General features: G+C 36.5%; 1 protein-coding gene across 1 annotated transcript; it reads left to right on the top strand.

Moving 5' to 3' along the window:
- Positions 1 to 553: 553 nt before the first annotated feature.
- LOC124982782 (early activation antigen CD69-like) lies at positions 554 to 7,921 on the top strand. Its single transcript, XM_047549704.1, has 4 exons — positions 554 to 635; positions 4,349 to 4,536; positions 5,330 to 5,439; positions 7,807 to 7,921. Exons 1-4 carry the CDS (start codon positions 554 to 556, stop codon positions 7,919 to 7,921), a joined length of 495 nt encoding a protein of 164 aa, XP_047405660.1.
- Positions 7,922 to 19,794: the final 11,873 nt, after the last annotated feature.

Below are 19,794 nucleotides of genomic sequence, written 5' to 3'. Positions count from 1 at the left end.
ACAATAAAAGAATGGGATGAGGGTAAGATCTACAGTAGGATGCAAAAGAATGTGTACTGTTAACATTACTAACTCATATAACTATCAGATTTGAGATTTTAAGGAGACTACATAAAGAAGTTAAAAAAAAAAAAAAAAAAAAGGAAGGAAGGAATAGAAATACCCATCCTTTGCTTTGACTAGTTATCGGGTGGGAGATAAGTGCCAGTCAGAGATTGAATTCTCAGTGTTCACTGCGCTCGGCCAGCCAATCCTGGCTGCTGAGCCATCACTGCTGGGTCAGGAGTACCTACCGTTGGTGCTGGCCAACTGCCGTTATGGTCCCCACCGCATTTTTCCCTGTGAGAATCCGACAAATGAAATAATAGTGGGTCACTACTGCTACAGTCCCGTGGTGGATTGAGTAGAGGATACTAGACGGCAACACTATTTCCCATACATTCTTGCTGCAGCGCTGCCCACTGAGAAAACCCGGCCGTTTCTTGCATTTATAACCACCAAATATAATTAGTAGTTATCACTTTATCCTGGGATTATTCCAGCCTCTGTGATCATGGAAACTTCTTCAAAAGTGACGGAAACATGGGTAGAAGAGTCTGAGAATAAAGTTGAGCAGCCCAAGACCAACCAGATGGGTAAGAGAGTTGGCAGTTTGTCCACAGCCTTAGAAGTACACCTTCTGTGATTATCCTAGCATCCTTTCCCGATTCATCTTGACTCTCAGCATTTGGGGTAGTGACAGTGGAGGGTATTGTTCATCACAAGCACCTTGAAATGAAATGAAAGCAGTCTCCATTAATAAAACAAATACTTTTTAAAAAGGGGGAATACACCCCACTCTACCTCTGCCTCCCTTGTAAAAGACAGCATTTCATCAAATAGCCTCAGGAGGAAACTCTGGTTTTGTTCTGGAAGCTAGGTAGAAGAATGAGTAGCATAGTTTTACAAAATGACACAAAAAGTGGAGCCAACTCACTTTGAGTGGGCTGCTGCTGAAGGGTCACAACATCTTACCCTTTTTCATTTTCTAATCTTTTGTTTACTGGACTGTGAACAGGAGAACATACTGAAGATAGATTAGCTTGTTTTTCGCCAAAAGATAATGACATTTGTTTCCCTTATGTGTAGTAAAAAAGAAAATGATAATCCTTTCAAGTTTGGCATGTGGAGCTCTTGCTTTTCTTCTCTGGGGGATTTTAAGATTTCCTAAAAAATGTAAGTTAACAATTTCTGCTAAAAATAACAATTGTATTTTTATTGGTCCAGTCTGATACTAATGACTAGATTTTCCTTCCCTAATTTTGAACAGCTGAAATCAGAACTGTTGTATAAGCCAGAACATTTAATTGCTCTTCAAATTTAGTCCCTGCTTTACCTTCTAGAATGTCATTCAATAAATGTTCATGGAGCTTAGATTATAGCGTTAGCTGCTCTCGTTTTTCTTCTCCTTCTCTTCCCCCTCTCTTCCTCTTTCTTCTTTTGGGTTGGGGATTGAACCTAGTGCTTAGAACACACTTGGCCACTGGGCTGCACACTAAGCCCTTACCATTTTCTATTAAACTCATTATGATCAAGCTTCTACTCCCCCTGCACCCCTCAGCAAACTTGTCTTTCAAGTTTGCCAATAATTTCAATATTGCAAATCCAGTGGTCCATTGTCAGTCTTCATCTTGCTTAACCTTTCCAAGTCCTCATTCCTAAAATAATTTCTTCATTTGACTTACAAGATAACATATTCTCATCATTTACTTCCCACCCAATTAATTGTTCTTTTTTCATTTCCTTTACTTGTTCCCTCTTTTTTTTTCTGGCCTTTTAATTTTGGTATGGCCCAGGGCCCAGTCCTTGAACAGGACCCCTCTTTTCCAACCCTTGTACCCTTGGTGTTCTCAACTAGAACATTATCACACCAATACCCCTGATAATACATCTCCAATCTGGGATATTTCCCTGAATTCAAACTTTTTAAGTCAGACTACCTACATGGCTATCATATAAGTATTTCAAACTCAACATGTCTAGGCTGAAATATAAATCTCCCTCTCTTCCATGACATCCTCTATCTGTGATCTTCCTCATTCCAGAAATAATAAATTCATTCTTCTAATTTTAAAACCAAAAAAACCTTATAATCATTTTTAAACTGTTTTTCTTCTCATGTTCCAAATATAATCAGGATCGTCTTTCAAACTATAAACAGAATCTAGGCACTTTTTTCCCCAGCACCTAGCCATCATTTCTTTTCTAATGTTCTTCCCTCTTCCATCCTTGACTTCCTTGAGCAACACAGCCCAGTAAAAATAATGCAGGTCATTACATATACATATGTAATTTATAATTCTAGAAGCAACACTAAGGAAGTAAAAGAAAATGTGTCAAAAATAATTCAAATTATATTTTCATTTAGCCCTATATAGCCATTATATTATCATTTCACCATATCACAGTATAAACATTATTTAAGAGACTTTTACCTATTTTTTTTTTTTCCTGAGTATATTCAGTGTAGATTTTACACTTGCAGGACTTCTGAATTGGGACCAGAAACATTTTAAGTACTCAATAACAACATGTGACTAAAAGCTTCCATACTGGAAAATAAAGTTCAAGAGTTTGTTTCCCTTTTTTTTTTTTTTTTTTTGTTTATTTTTGTTTTATTTTGTTTTGTTTTGGTTTGGTACCAGGGATTGAATCTAGGGGTGTGTTTCTACTGAGCCACATCCCCAGCCCTTTTTATTTTTATTTTGAGACGGGGTCTTGCTAAGTTGCTTAGGGCCTCACTAAGTTGCTGAGGTTGACTTTGGATTCAAAATCTTCCTGCCTCAGCCTCCCAAGTTGCCAGGATTGTAGACATGCACTACCATGCCTTGTTCTAGAGTGTTTTTAATAAAATTTTAAACATCCCAATTAGATATGTTCAAAATTCTGCAGTGGGTTTTCATTCACTTGGAGTAAAGCCAAATTCCTTCCCATGGTCTACTGTGCTCTTATTGGATCCAGTCACCACATTACCCCTCTGATAGCATCTACTTCTTTTCTCTTCATTGAGTCCACAGGAATATGGACATTCTCACTATTTAATGAACCAGTCAGGAACATTTACTCCAGTTCTTTGCTCTAGGAAGATATTCTTCCTTTGTATGTGCATTTGCTTCCCTAGCCTAGCTCCTTCAAGCCTTTACTACTCATCACCTTCCCATCTAGCCCTACCCTGATATCTGCACTGAAATTGTAACTACTTCCACCAATAATCCTGATCCCCTTCACTCTGATCTATTTTATGACAAGGTATATAATTTCAGACATGTCAGTTTTATAAGAACTAGGATGTTCTAATGTTATGTGTGTCATTGTATTCTTAGAGCTAAAAGTGTCTGTAGTATTGTGAATTCTCAACTGGTATTTGTTGAAAGTATAAATGAAAGGTTGAATAAATTAGTGAATGAATGAGACGACTGGCTTTCTGATGACCCAGATTTTGTATCAAATACATGATTACTATGTACTTGTTGTCAATTTAAACTTGGTATTTAAAAATAATTTTTAATTGAGTACTTTCAATTAATTTCGATGACCTCAATATTTTCACTTGACTGTCATAGCAGGTCTCCAGAAGTAGAACTGCACTGCTAGTTGATCCTTCCATTTGAGGGTCCTTCTATTCATAGGTTTAAGTATGAGTCAGTTATTTTTCTTTTTTCAGCTGTGGGTAAGAGATGTTTTAAACCTTGTTTCTCTGAGTTTTATCTTAAGTAACTTCATCTGTCTGTTACAGTAAAGAGTAAAAACAAGTGGTAAAAAGTCAATAAAATTTCAGCACATTTTTTCCATCTAATGCATTTTGTTTTAGGACAAAAGACAAAGAAACAGTTTCAACTTCCGAAAAAATGCTGTCTTTGAAAGACAATTGAGTCTCAGTTAAATCAATGATAGAAAACAAGCTCTTTGAGGTTATAAATGTAGAGAAACTTATTTATAGTAAAACTTGTTCCAGGCAGCACAGTAAAATTTAAGAAAGGAAATGAATGAATAAGGGAAATCCCAGTAATATAAAAAAAAAAAAATGGAAGGGAAAGTTTCTGGATGTTGTTTGTTATTGCTGTTATAAGTTACGCATAGCTATTCATTTGCCAGTGCTAATTTCTTTCACACTCTGTTCTTGATGTTTAATTGTTCTCAGTACCCAACTCAGACATCAATCTGAGTGAATGTTTAAAGTTAAATCTTCCAATCTGAATGTGAAAGTAAAATATATTTTATCAGTCTGAAATATATAAGAATCTTTTACACCAAAGATCAAATTTTTTCCTCTTACACTTTCTTCATTTTTTTTTATTGTTAATTTTAGTTGGAATTAAAAGAATCTTTAAAGATAAGACATGCTTACGGGATTTAAGTAAATGTCCACAAGGCTGGAACCTAATCCATAAACATTGCTTCCTGTTATCTGAATACGAAACTACTTGGATCAGTGGCCAGGAAAGCTGCAAAATGCATTACTCAACTCTGGCTAAGTTCAACTTTCCGAAAGAAATGGTTAGACTTCTCCTTTGCAAGATTAATGTGATTGAATGTATTGAGTAGCTATTATATAGCAGGCATACATGTATGATGTGATATGTTGGTCCATAAAGTCAGTCAAAGATCTTTGCCCCTTGTGGAACTTACATTACAGAGGAAGAGATAAGAAATGAAAAAAAAATCATGGCAAAAATTTAAATTATACAGTATATTGGAAGTTAGTAAGTTTCATGCAGAAAGTATACAAATAACTGGTATGATTAGTTGGCTAATTGGGTAGATTGAAGGCAAGATCAGAGCTCATTGAGATGAGACAGAGTCAATATGTAAAGCAGATAAATTAGTTAAGGGAGTATCTGGGGGATAAGATCTCCAGCAAAAGAAAATAACTGGAGCATAGGTCTTTAGGTAGATGCATGCCCAGAATATTAAAGGAACAGAATGGTGGCAGCCAGTCAGTATGTCTAAAAATAGGGAGGGAGTAAGAATGTGGATCAGTAGGATCTTGTGACCCACTGTAAAGACTACTATTTTTGCTCCAAGTAAAATAGGAAAATGTTCCAAATTATGAGCAAAAGTATAATGTGCTCTGATTTCAATTTTAGAAGAACTATTTTCTTTGCTATGATGAGACTGGCTACTGAGTAGCAAATACAAAGGCAGAGAATTATGTCATCAGGCAGTTGCAGTAACCCTGATAAGGATATGGAGAGAGTCTGTTGGACTCAGACAAAGACAACAGTATTTTACACAGTAAGAATAAGAAAACTAGGAGATATCCATTATGGCGCTCTGTATTTTGTAACAGGAATATTTGATGCAACAGCTGAAGCACCCTTCTACATATTGGATAGGACTGAACAAACTCAATGAAAACAAAACCTGGAAATGGGCAGATGGGAGTGTATACAAAGAATGGTAAGCTTTAATAGCATTTATTAATTGAGTTACACTTGGTAAGAATTCTGAGTTTATGGGCAGCTACCTCTATAGTGTCCTCCACAGCATCCCCAATAGTCCCTCAACAAGTAGACGCCAAAGAGAAACTGCAGATACATTGCTGGGCTTTAAAATACCGATTTCACGTCTAAATGTTGAGTTGTGTCGCAGTGTTCTTTTTGTCCTGAACTAGATGGAAGCCTAAGTAGTTTGATTTTTATCTCTTTCCACTTTGGACTTTGCCTTTTGCTTTTTTTTTGGGGGGGGGCAGGGTTTAAATGTGTTTTCCTATTTACTTTTATTTAATATTTATTCCATTTACTTTTATTTTATATTCTTTAGCCTGGAGAACCAATTATACTCTTAAATTCCATTTTTGTTTTGTAAACATTTAAACATTTCCCCAACCTTAGACTGGAGAAAGTACTTAGAAGGACAGTGCTCCCCACAGAGGATAGCTAACATTTTCTGAGCACCTACTTTGTGATGGGTACTTGTTCTGCAGCAGTACAATAACATGTCAGACATTATATTATGTATAAGACAATGAAGTTATGAGAAGCTTTAGAGAAACTTCTTTGATCATTGTATTTACATCAAATTTGAGATAAAGATACTTGAGAACAGTAATATAACCAATAATAATTGAAAATGTAAAAAAGTATGACATAAACTTTCTAACTAAAAATCTCATATTTATGACATTTTCCTGAAAGAAAACATTGACAATTTAACCTGATGTTATATATTATATACAGTCCAATTTTTTTAAAATAGATAAATCAAAGTTATCAGTTGGTAAAATTTGGTGTATTACTTTGCTAGGGTTGCTGTATCAAATGCCACAGACTGGGCTTCTTAGTAATTTGGGAAGCTGGAAGTCCATGAGCAAGTTGTGTGTAGGGTTGGTTTCTTCTGGGGCCTCTCACCTTGACTTTCAGAAGGTTGCCTTCTCACTGGGTCTATTCATGGTTTACCCTCTGTGCACTCTCAAGTCTGTATTGAAATTATATCTCTAAATGAGATCATCAGTCATATCACCATATTTGGCCCACCTAAAAGAACTCATTTTGTTATCTGTCCCTTTAAAAACCTTATCTCAAAATACAGTTACATTCTTAGGTATTGGAGGTTTGGGCTTCAACGTATGAAATGTGGAGTTGGGGAGGAGATGTAATTCAGCCCATAATATTTGGTAAGTTCTCAGTTGGCACTAGGGAACACATAGGCAGGGAAACACAATTGGTGTTCTGCATCTGTGGATTCCACACACATTGATTCAGCCAAAAATGATAAAAAAATATTAGAAAATAAATTTGTGTGGAGTGTGAACAGACTTTTTTTGGTCATTATTCCCCAAAACAATACAGCACAGCACAGCAACTATTTCTATGGCATTTGTATTGTATTAGATATATAAGTCATTTAAGGCTGATTTAATGTCTGGGAGGATATGTATAGGTTATTGGCAAATACTGTACCACTTTATATAATTAACTTGAACATCTGTGGATTTTGGAATTCATCACAGTGGAGGTCCTGAGCCTAAAACAAAACTCATTCTCTCTCATTTTTTTTTTTTTTTTTTTTTACACATTATACACTTTCAAAATGTCTTATAAGGCTATGGAGGGATGACTGTACACATAATTTTGAATATAGGTACCAGTGCTACAACCATTTTAATTATAATATAACCAGAAATTCATCATAACTCACCATTGTATTTTTTTAATCGCAAATTTTCAATATCATGTATTTGTGTGATCTAAAAATATGAATTCAGAAAATCCTCTTAGATATTTTGTGATTGCTTACACATCATAATACATCAAGTGAAGAATATTACACATCATAATGCATCAAGTGAAGAATACCTATTTCACTGCAATGATTGTTGCAGAGAGTGGCCAAATGAGCCTCTATTTCAGCATTGGATATACCATGGAAGGTTGTTCAATGAAATGTCAGTTACACTCTCCTTCTGTATCATCTCCAGATGGTTAAGTTCATGTATTTCTTTAGATTCTAAAGCACGAGGGCAAGAATTCAGGCTCTCACAAAATGATGTTCAGCGTTTTCTATGTTGGCAACAACATGAGAGGCCAGTACTGTGTTGTTATGGAAGTGAAGTTAACTCTGTGCTTTCTTTACCATCGTCTTAGAGTCCTGAGGTAGTATCTGGAGAGTGGTAAGAGGAGAGAAACTGATTATTCAACTTCCTCTTCTCTTTCTGCAATGCACATTTAGAAACATGGTTACCAAAGTTTACATTCTATGTTTCAGGTGTGCTTGGTTGTTTTTTCTAAGATCCCATAAATAAAACACATCTTTATTTTGTTGCAGGTACAAAATTGAAGATAATGGCGATTGTGTCTACATAGATAGGAGAGTCATGAATAGTTCCAAATGTGAAAAAAACAAAAAATATATTTGCAGCAAAAGAAGCTTCTGTCTTTAGAGTTCTTCTATTACAGAAAATAAGAAAACTATCCTTTTTTTATGCATTATGAACTCATATAGATACCATTAAATGTATGTTTTAAGATGATTGATGAAAGTTTAAATAAAAATTAAATTAACTGTTAAGTCTGGAAATTAAGCTGAGTTTTAACACGGTGTGGTTAGAGCAACACCGTTGGTGCTCTGAGCTATGGGTATGTTGGTGGTCTTGGTCGGAACTGACCCATCAGCAAAGCCTTAAAAAAAGATTGGAAAGAAAAAGGGAAGGGATCGAAAGATGGCTCTACTTGCCTGAAGTCCAATTAAAACTGCCTAATAGATATAAAAGAGATGCAGCACAAGGCAAACATTAATGATGTTTCACTCCACCTTACACTACATTCTTTATTTAAGATTTGGAGAAAAGGCCCATGCAGAAATATCCCAAGATTGAAAAGGGACTTTATCACCATTGACCAAATCCCCTGGAAATGAAGTTCACACTGAGCCATGGACAACTCCTTGTAATTCTTGGACCCTCAATCAAATTACTGAAGTGAAGAATCACGCTCACTGGATTTATGCTGTTGTTGCTAAGACTAGTGAGGGAGTTGGGCTTTGTGGCAAGCAGAATGTGAGCAGGGATGGAGGCGATCGTGAGTAAAGAAGACTGTCTCACAAGAGTGAACCACGGAGTTTCCTCTGGATTCTTTAAAACTATAGTATTTAAATTCCAGGTAATATATAAACAGGTGTTGGAGAGATAGGGAGTAAGGTTAACCTCTGGTCATTGTTAAAAATCTCTCTTTTAATATTTTCATTTAATCTAACTTTCCCTCATTTTTTGTTTTCTAACATAATGGGAGATGCTCTTTTGAATATTACCTTATACCATGAATCATGCTAAATATTTTACCCCTCAATGGTGAATATTTTATATCAATTTTTCTTAAACAAGACAATTTCAATCTTATTTAAGATTATATTACATGATAGAACCACATTTGAAATTTTGCTCTCTCTCATACACATTATAGACTTCTAATCAATATGGAAAAGAGGATAGAAAAAAAATAGAAGTTATGTTTAGCATCATCAAAAGCAAGTTGTCAACATCTTTTCATTCTCTATACCGACTGGGATTTAGTAGTGCCTGAAATGTGTTAACAGGCTAAATACAGGCTTTGTTCAAACATAATTTCCATTTTATGCAAGAGTCCCAAATCATCTTAACCTTCTCAGATTACTGTGCTGCAAAAGACAACCATTGTCTATGAAATGAGACTGCGGGATAGGACCTGTGCATATTCAAAGTCATGGTTTAAATAGCTTCTTCACTGGAGCTCTTGAGTGGTGACTACCTCATCAGAAGGGTGCTGCCCCGCATCTCCCAAGGGCGAAATTGCCATCAATCTGTATTGAAATGGAAATAAGTATTATTAGAGTCAGAGTGCCCAATGTTAAAGGTTTGACAGCTAAAGAAGGAGAGATAACAAAGAAACAAAAAAACAACAAAGGGGAATGTCTTTGTGCCGTGAGATAGGTAAAGATCAGATGAAGAAGGCCCCAAATACCAACTGGGGGAAAAGAAGTGATTGATCTGCCTTTATTAAAATGAACTTTTGATATTCAAAAGAATTAAAGCAGTGAGAAATGAAAAGTGAAGCCATGGGTTGGGAGAGAACATTTGTAAAACATATACAAAATGGGAAACGTATATCCAAAATACCTGAAAATGGACAAAGTATTAAATGAGCATGTCACCAAATAAGATATCTGAATAATAAATACACTAAAAAAGGTGCTTTGACATGATTAGTCATTAGAAGGATGTAAACTAAAAGAAGCATATGAGTAATCTATAAACATTTGTTACAATACCTAAATTTTTTTAATTTTAAAAAAGCTTTTAGATGTTGATAGACCTTTACTTTATTCATTTATTTGTATGTGGTGCTGAGCATAGAACCCAGTGCCTCACACATGCTAAGCAAGGGCTCTACCACTGAGCCACAACCCCAAACCCAAAATACCTAAATTAAGAGACTGACAAAAACAAAAGTTGGTGAAGATATGAAACATTTGGACTCTCATGCACTGTAAGAGAAAGACAGTGAAAACAGAAAAAATAGAATCTTGAAATGAGTTAGAAATGCCAATTGAAACCATTGTTACAGTTTACCAGTATGAGCTCCAATAGCAACTTTCAATAATTCTCTTAATAATATGTGAATATGATAACATGAAAGGTAGAAGACTTCAATAGAACTTCTCATCTAAGTGACATTCCCAGCTACAATACTTTTAGAACCCTCTATTGGAATATTTTCAGTGAGAATATTATCTGTCTTACGTTTCATTTCAATTTAGAAATATTTTAATTGAAAATTTTTCTGTTTTAGGGTAAACTTAAATTTACCTTTCTATATAGTCCAGCTGCTGGTCATATCGGTGTACTCCTGTTTGGGATATACAATGAGAAAAGGAATTTCTGTTGTTGTGTGGTAGAAAGACAAAACAGGAAGGGTGGGGAAAGGTTTATTGGAAGAGTACAAGAAAACTAGACTGCGGGAGTGTCATGATACTATGTGTGTGCAAGAAAAACGAGGAGCACAAAGCCTTCAGCCTGTGATTCATTCTATTTTGCAAGTTTTCTGCACAGTTTTTCTGTGAATTCTGACTTTATTCAATCCTGTGTTAACTATCCTTAGGTCGGCCTCACTTAAGTACAAAAAACATCCCTTCCACCTGCTCAGCCAAGTCATTGTTAAAAAACAACATTCTCCTCTAACCCACAGTTTCAGTTTCTCAATATTGAATGGAAGACATTAAATAGAAAATTCCAGAAACAATTTATAAATTAAAAACCCTTTTATTACAATACTGTTATAATTATTATATTTAATAGTTAATTTTTTCTTTGCTACTTTTAAAATTAAATTTCATCATAGGTGTATATGTATTGGGGAAAAAACATGATATATGTAGGGTTTCATACATACAACAGTGTTTTGGATTGTAGCTCCTATGAATAAGGGGGAAAAACTATGGATGAACTCACACATTCTTCCCAGATTGTTTCTGCAGTTTTCAATAATGTTTTAGACAATACTATTTTATCATTAATAGAATTATTATTTGTTCCTAATCTTTTAACATTACCATGACTACTAATTCATTCTGCTTACCACAAATAAATTACTAATTTATTTTGACATTCTCTTGCTCAAACACCTTAGATGTCATTCTACGGCTTACAGGATAAAGAAAAAGAAGTATTTTGTAATTAAAGTCTTCTCTCAGATAACATTATGGCTTTCTTTCTCCCCTTTTATTGCCTTGTATTTCTGTTAGACATTTGTTCTAGTCACAGCCCTTTTGAAGATGCCTTGCTTTCTTGCTTGCAATCTTTCTCTCCATATTTCCACTTTTTGAATAAACTTGCCTTTCCTTACTCATATCCCCCCACCCTCCACTCCCCATCTGAACAGCTGTGGTCATTACTAATCTTTCTTACACTTTGTAAAGTCTTTGTATGCATTATTATTTTAAGATACATATTTTTGAAAATTTTTATTTGTTCTTTTTAGATATCATGACAGTAGAATGCATTTTGACATATTATACATACTTGGAGTATAACATCCCATTCTTGTGGGTGTACATGATGTGAAGTTACACTGGTCATGTATTCACATAAGAACATAGGAAAGTTATGTTCAATTCATTCTTCTTTCCTATTCCTATCTCCCCTCCCTTCCCTTCATTCCCATATGTTTTTTTTTTTTAATTTTTTTACATTTACATAGGGTAATGATGTTTATTTTATTTTTCCCCTCCCCCCACCCCTCCCACCCCTCTTTTCCCTCTACACAGTCCTTCTTTCCTTCATTCTTGCCGCTCTCCTTAGCCTAACTCTAAACCTAACCCTAAACCTAATGCTAGCCCCTCCCACCCCCCATTATATGTCCTCATCCGCTTATCAGCGAGATCATTCGTCCTTTAGTTTTTTGAGATTGGCTTATCTCACTTAGCATGATATTCTCCAATTTCAACCATTTGCCTACAAATGCCATAATTTTATCATTCTTCATTGCGAAGTAATATTCCATTGTATAAATATGCCACAGTTTCTTTATCCATTCATCAACTGAAGGGCATCTAGGTTGGTTCCACAATCTGGCTATGGTGAATTGAGCAGCAATGAACATTGATGTGGCTGTATCTCTGTAGTATGCTGATTTTAAGTCCTTTGGGTATAGGCCAAGGAGTGGGATAGCTGGGTCAAATGGTGGTTCCATTCCAAGCTTTCTGAGGAATCTCCACATTGCTTTCCAGAGTGGCTGCACTAATTTGCAACCCCACCAGCAATGTATGAGTGTTCCTTTTTCACCACATCCTCGCCAACACCTATTGTTGCTTGTATTCTTGATAATCGCCATTCTAATTGGGGTGAGATGAAATCTTAGGGTAGTTTTGATTTGCATTTCCCTTATTACTAGGAATGTTGAACATTTTTTCATATATCTGTTGATTACTTGTACATCTTCTTCTGTGAAGTGTCTGTTCATTTCCTTAGCCCATTTGTTGATTGGATTATTTGTATTCTTCGTGTAGAGTTTTTTGAGTTCTTTATAGATTCTGGGAATTAGCGCTCTATCTGAGGTATGGTTGGCAAAGATATTCTCCCACTCTGTAGGCTTTCTCTTCACATTTCTGATAGTTTCCTTTGCTGAGAGAAAGCTTTTTAGTTTGAATCTATCCCAGTTGTTGATTCTTGCTTTTATTTCTTGTGCTATGGGAGTCCTGTTAAGGAAATCTGATCCTGAGCCAACAAGTTGAAGATTTGGACCTACTTTTTCTTCTATAAGATGCAGGGTCTCTGATCTGATTCCGAGGTCCTTGATCCATTTTGAGTTGAGTTTTGTGTAGGGTGAGAGATAGGGGTTTAATTTCATTCTATTGCATATGGTTTTCCAGTTTTCCCAGCACCATTTGTTGAAGAGGCTATCTTTTCTCCATTGCATATTTTTGGCCCCTTTGTCTAGTATGAGAAAATTGTATTTATTTGGGTTTGTGTCCATGTCCTCTATTCTGTACCATTGATCTACCTGTCTATTTTGGTACCAATACCATGCCATTTTTGTTACTATTGCTTTGTAGTAGAGTTGAAGATCTGGTATTGCAATACCCCCTGCTTCGCTCTTGCTACTGAGGATTGCTTTAGCTATTCTAGGTTTTTTATTCTTCCAGATGAATTTCATAATTGCTTGCTCTATTTCTGCAAGGTACATCATTGGGATTTTAATTGGAATTGCATTGAATCTGTATAGGACTTTAGGTAGTATAGCCATTTTGACGATATTAATTCTGCCTATCCAGGAACATGGGAGATCTTTCCATCTTCTAAGGTTTTCTTTAATTTCTTTCTTTAGTGTTCTGTAGTTCTCATTGTAGAGGTCTTTCACCTCTTTTGTGAGATTGATTCCCAAGTATTTTATTTTTTTCGATGCTATTGTGAATGGGGTAGTTTTCCTAATTTCTCTTTCTGAAGATTCATCACTTATGTATAAAAATGCATTGGATTTATGAGCATTGATCTTGTAACCTGCTACTTTACTGAATTCACTTATGAGTTCTAAAAGTTTTCTGGTGGAATTTCCAGGTTCCTCTAAATATATAATTATGTCATCAGCGAACAGGGATAGTTTGAGTTCTTCTTTTCCTATTCGTATCCCTTTAATTTCTTTGGTTTGTCTGATTGCTCTGGCTAGAGTCTCAAGGACGATGTTGAATAGAAGTGGTGAAAGAGGGCATCCCTGCCTTGTTCCAGTTTTTAGGGGGAACGCTTTCAGTTTTTCACCATTTAGAATGATATTAGCCATGGGCTTAGCATAGATTACCTTTATAATGTTTAGGAATGTTCCCACTACCCCAATTTTTTCTAGTGTTTTGAGCATGAAGGGATGCTGTATTTATCAAATACTTTTTCTGCATCTATTGAAATAATCATGTGATTCTTAACTTTAAGTCTGTTGATATGGTGAATGACATTTATTGATTTCCGGATGTTGAACCAACCTTGCATCCCTGGGATAAAACCCACTTGATCGTGGTGCACTATCTTTTTAATATATATTTGTATGCGATTTGCTAAAATTTTGTTGAGAATTTTTGCATCGATATTCATTAAGGATATTGGTCTGAAATTTTCTTTCCTCGATGTGTCTCTGTCTGGTTTAGGTATCAGGGTGATATTGGCTTCATAGAACGAGTTTGGGAGGGTTCCCTCCTCTTCTATTTCATGGAATAGTTTGAGAAGTATTGGAATGAGCTCTTCTTTAAAGGTTTTGTAGAACTCGGCTGAGAACCCATCTGGTCCTGGACTTTTCTTTGTTGGTAGGCTTTTGATGACCTCTTCTATTTCATTGCTTGAAATTGGTTTATTTAAGTTGTATATGTCCTCCTCGTTCAGTTTAGGTAGTTCATATGTCTCTAGAAATTTGTTGATGTCTTCGAGGTTTTCTGTTTTGTTGGAGTATAGATTTTCGAAATAGCTTCTAATTATGTTTTGTATTTCACTCGTGTCTGTTGTGATGTTTCCTTGTTCATTCCGAATTTTAGTAATTTGAGTTTTCTCCCTCTTTCTCTTTGTTAGTGTGGCTAAGGGTTTATCAATTTTATTTATTTTTTCAAAGAACCAACTATTTATTTTGTTAATTTTTCCAATTGTTTCTTTTGTTTCGATTTCGTTGATTTCGGCTCTGATTTTAACTATTTCCTGTCTTCTACTACTTTTGGTATTGGTCTGCTCTTCTTTTTCTAGTGCTTTGAGCTGTAGTGTTAAGTCGTTTATTTGTTGATTTCTACTTCTTTTTTTGAATGCACCCCATGAAATAAATCTTCCTCTAAGTACTGCTTTCATAGTGTCCCAGAGATTTTGATATGATGTGTCTTTGTTCTTGTTTACTTCTAAGAATTTTTTTACTTCCCTCCTGATGTCTTCTGTTATCCATTCATCATATAATAGTGTATTATTTAGTCTCCAGGTATTGGAGAAGTTTCTGTTTTTTATTCTGTCATTTATTTCTAATTTCAATCCATTATGATCTGATAGAGTACAAGGTAGTATCTCTATCTTTTTGTATTTGCTAACAGTAGCTTTGTGGCTTAAAATATGGTCTATTTTAGAGAAGGATCCATGTGCTGCTGAGAAGAAAGTGTGTTCGTTCTTTGTTGGATGGTATATTCTATATATGTCCGTTAAGTCTAAATTGCTGATTGTGTTGTTGAGATCTATAGTTTCTTTATTCAATTTTTGTTTGGACGATCTATCCAGTGGTGAGAGAGGTGTGTTAAAATCGCCTAGTATTATTGTGTTGTGGTCTATTTGAATTCTGTAATTGAGAAGAATTTGTTTGACGTACGTGGATGAGCCAATGTTCGGGGCATAGATATTTATGATTGTTATGTCTTGCTGATTTATGCTTCCCTTAAGCAGCATGTAATGTCCTTCTTTATCCCTTCTGATTAGTTTTGGTTTGAAGTCCACATTATCTGAGATGAGGATGGATACTCCAGCTTTTTTGCTGTGTCCGTGTGCATGGTATGTTTTTCCCCATCCTTTCACCTTTAGTCTATGGGTGTCTCTTTCTATGAGATGAGTCTCTTGCAGGCAGCATATTGTTGGATTTTTCTTTTTAATCCAATCTGCCAGTCTGTGTCTTTTGATTGATGAATTCAGGCCATTAACATTCAGGGTTATTATTGTGATATGATTTGTATTCCCAGTCAATTGACTCATATTTGTTTTTGACATGATTTGGTTTCTCCTTTATTTGGCTATTCCTTTAGGCTAGCGCCTCCTGTTGCTGATTTGCATCGTTGTTTTTCATCTCTTCCTCATGGAATATTTTGCTGAGAATGTTCTGTAATGCTGGCTTTCTTTTTGTAAATTCCTTTAGCTTTTGTTTATCATGGAAGGATCTTATTTCATCGTCAAATTTGAAGGTAAGTTTTGCTGGGTATAAGATTCTTGGTTGGCATCCGTTTTCTTTCAGGGCTTGGTATATGTTGTTCCAGGCCCTTCTAGGTTTTAGGGTCTGGATTGAAAAATCTGCTGATATTCTTATTGGTTTCCCTCTGAATGTAATTTGATTCTTTTCTCTCGCGGCCTTTAAAATTCTGTCTTTATTTTGTATGTTAGGTATTTTCATAATAATGTGCCTTGGTGTGGGTCTGTTGTAATTTTGTATGTTTGGAGTTCTATAAGCCTCTTGTACTTGGTTTTCCATTTCATTCTTCAGATTTGGGAAATTTTCTGTTATTATTTCATTGAATAGATTGTTCATTCCTTTGGTTTGTTTCCCTAAGCCTTCCTCAATCCCAATAATTCTCAAATTTGGCCTTTTCATGATATCCCATAATTCTTGTAGATTCTGTTCATGATTTCTTACCATCTTTTCTGTTTGGTCAACTTTGCTTTCAAGATTAAATAATTTGTCTTCAATGTCTGAGGTTCTGTCTTCCAGGTGTTCTATCCTATTGGTTATGCTTTCTATGGAGTTTTTAACTTGGTTTATTGTTTCCTTCATTTCAAGGATTTCAGTTTGTTTTTTTTTCAGTATCTCTAACTCTTTATTGAAATGATCTCTTGCTTCCCGTATTTGGTCTTTTAACTGTTGATTGGTGCGATCATTTAATGCCTGCATTTGCTCTTTCATCTCATCATTCAATGCCTGCATTTGCTCTTTCATCTCCTCATTAGCTTCCCTGATCGTTTTAATTACATACATTCTGAACTCCCTTTCTGACATTTCTTCTGCTGTGCTGTCATTGGGTTTTATTGATGTAGTATCTAGGTTTGTTTGGGACATTTTCTTCCCTTGTTTTCTCATATTGGTCAGTTGTCAGTGGGACCCTGAGATATTGCAGTTTTCCGCTACTGTCTTATAGTGTCCCAGTAGATTTCCAGTGTATCACCTCCCAGCCTTCAGTAGCCTGATGTCTTGGAGGAATCTGATAAAGCAGCTCATCCGAAGAAAACTGCCCCTAGCCCCCTACTGGTTCCATGGTTTGGAACTGGCTCTGTGCGGAAATGCTCTCACTGTGGGCCTGCGCCGTGCAGCTGGCCGTGTGGGAGGAGCCCACTGCCGGAGTGTGGAAGGCTACCTTGGGAAGACTCTAGCTGCCCTGCCCGGCTCCAATAAGCCACCTCTATCTGGGCCTGCCACCCGGGCCGAGCTTTACCCAGTGGGCAGACTCACCTGTGGCTCTATTTCAGTCCGAGTCTCTCAATGCCTCCCCTTCTTAACTCCTGGGTTTGAGCGACCGGGGGTGCAGTCTCCCTCTAGGCCGCCATCTTGGATTGCCCCGTGAAGAGAGCCTGCAGCCGGAGTGGGCAGAGCCGCCTGAAGAGGTCTCTGGCTGCCCTGCCCTAATCCCAGAGGCTGCTTGCTGATCGCGGCTCTCCGCTGGTTCGTTGCCAGAGTACGCTGCGCTGCAGGGGCTCCGGGACTCGGAGCTTGTTCTGGTCAGAAAGGCTCTCACTAGCGGGCCAGTTCCCTTCCGAGAACCTGGAGAAGCTGGGTGTGTGGGCGGGGCCCACCGCCGGAGTGCGCAGGGCTGCCTGTGGATGACTCTAGCTGCCCTGCCTGGCTCCGATAAGCCACCTCTATCTGGGCCTGCCACCCGGGCCGAGCTTTACCCAGTGGGCAGACTCACCCGTGGCTCTATTTCAGTCCGAGTCTCTCAATGCCTCCCCTTCTTAACTCCAGGGTTCTGGAGCGACTGGGGGTGCAGTCTCCCTCTAGGCCGCCATCTTGGATTGCCCCGTCCCCATATGTTTTTAATTAGAGGTTTTGTATTTATTAGAAATTCATTAGGGTACTTAGAAATTTTACAAGTGTTTCTTTGACTTGCAGCTTGCAAATTGAAGCAAGACTGGAAGATGTGTCTTTGTGTATGTGTCCTGTATATTATGGTGATCATTCTCATAGTAGGTGAGTGCCTCAAATCGAACTTTGTGTGAGTCTTCATTCTTGATAGATCTAATTAGTCATATCTAAAGTATCATCTTGGAGTAATAAAAGAGTTTGAGGAGACTTGTCCCCAGGTCTCTCCACTAGTTCAATAAGCTTTACCATACTCTTTTTGAAAGTATAATTTTCCAATCATATTAATTGTACAAATTGATAGGCTTCACTACAAAATTTCCATTCATGCACATATTGTGCATTGATTGTATCCACCCTCCCTGCTATTCTTCTCTCCTGGTCTTCTTCCCTAATTGTCCCTCTTATTTTCAGATCATCTTTCTCCCATCATAGCTTCAACATATGAGAGAAAATATACAATACCTATCTTCCTTAACTAATTTTACCTTACATAATCTCCAGTTCCATCCATTGTCTTGCAAACAACATTTCCTTTTTCTTTATGGCTGAACAACACTCCATTGTGTGTATACACACACAATGGTTTTAATCCATTCATCTGTTGATAGGCACCTAGTTTGTTTTCATGTCAATGATTTTGTAAATAGGGCTACGATAAACTTGAGTATGCAGGTATCCATTTTGTATACTGACTTCAATTTTTTCAGACATTATCCAGGAGTGGTGTAACTGTGACATTATGGTGGTTCTAATTATAGTTTTATTGAGGAGCTTCCATATTGTTTTTCATAGTGGCTTACAAATTTACGTTCCCTACAACATTTTATAAGGGTTTCTTTTTACTTTATATCCTTGCCAGGAATATTTTTTGTGTGTGTTCTATTAAGTTATATGACAGAAGAATGCATTTTGATTGATTGTACACAAATGGAGTGCAACTTTTCATTTCTCTGTTTGTACACTAAGTAGAGTTACACCATTCATGTAATCATACATGCACCTGGGGTAATGTTTGTCTCATTCCACCATCTTTCCTTTCCCCCACCTGCTCCCTTTCCCTCATTTCCCTTTCTCTACACAACTCAGTGTTCCTCCATTCTTCCCTTCCCGCTCCCCCAATTATGTATCAGCATCCATTTATCAGAGATTGGTTTTTTGGGATTGGCTTATTTCACTTAGCATGATATTCTCCAACTGCATCCGTTTACCTGCAAATGCCATAATTTTATTCTACTTTATGACTGAGTGATATTCCATTGGGTATATATGCCACATTTTATTTATCCATTCATCTGTAGAACAATATCTAGATGTGTCCCACAATCTAGCTATTATGAATTGAGCTGCTATAAATATTGATGTGACTGCATCACTGTAGTGTGCTGATTTTAAGTCCTTTGAGTATAAACTAAGGAATGGGAATAAGGTACACTTATACGTTGCTGGTGGGATTATAAATTGGTGCAGCCAGTCTGGAAAGCAGTGTGGAGATTCCTCAGAAAACTTGGAATGAACCCACCATTTGACCCAGCAATATATTCTTTAAATAATATATCATTCCGACTGGGTTAAAGTAGAATCTCAATGAAGTTTTTATTTGCATTTCCCTGATAGCTAAAGATATTGAGCATTCTTTCATTTATCTATTGATTATTTGTACTTCTTCTGAGAGGTATTTGTTCAGATCATTTGCCCATTTATTGTTTGGATTACTTTTTCTTTCCTCACTAACTTTTTTGAGTTCTTTATATATTTTGGATATTCCTCTATCATAGTAATATCTAGCATAGATTTTCTCCCATTCTACAGGCTGTCTCTTCATCTGTTTATGTTCTTTGCTGTGTAAACTTAATTCAATATAATCCCATTGGCCAATTTTTGCCTTTGTTTCCTGAACTACTGCAGTGCTTCTCAGGAAATTGTTGCATATGCTACAATCTTTAAGTGTTTCCCCTAATTTTCTTCTAGTAGTTTCAAAGTTTCAGATCTCACATTA

Source organism: Sciurus carolinensis, chromosome 4 (assembly GCF_902686445.1).
Source record: "Sciurus carolinensis chromosome 4, mSciCar1.2, whole genome shotgun sequence".
NCBI classification, from domain to species: domain Eukaryota; kingdom Metazoa; phylum Chordata; class Mammalia; order Rodentia; family Sciuridae; genus Sciurus; species Sciurus carolinensis.
The sequence above is the reverse complement of the archived record's forward strand: the minus strand, read 5'-3'. Positions and strand labels throughout refer to the sequence as shown.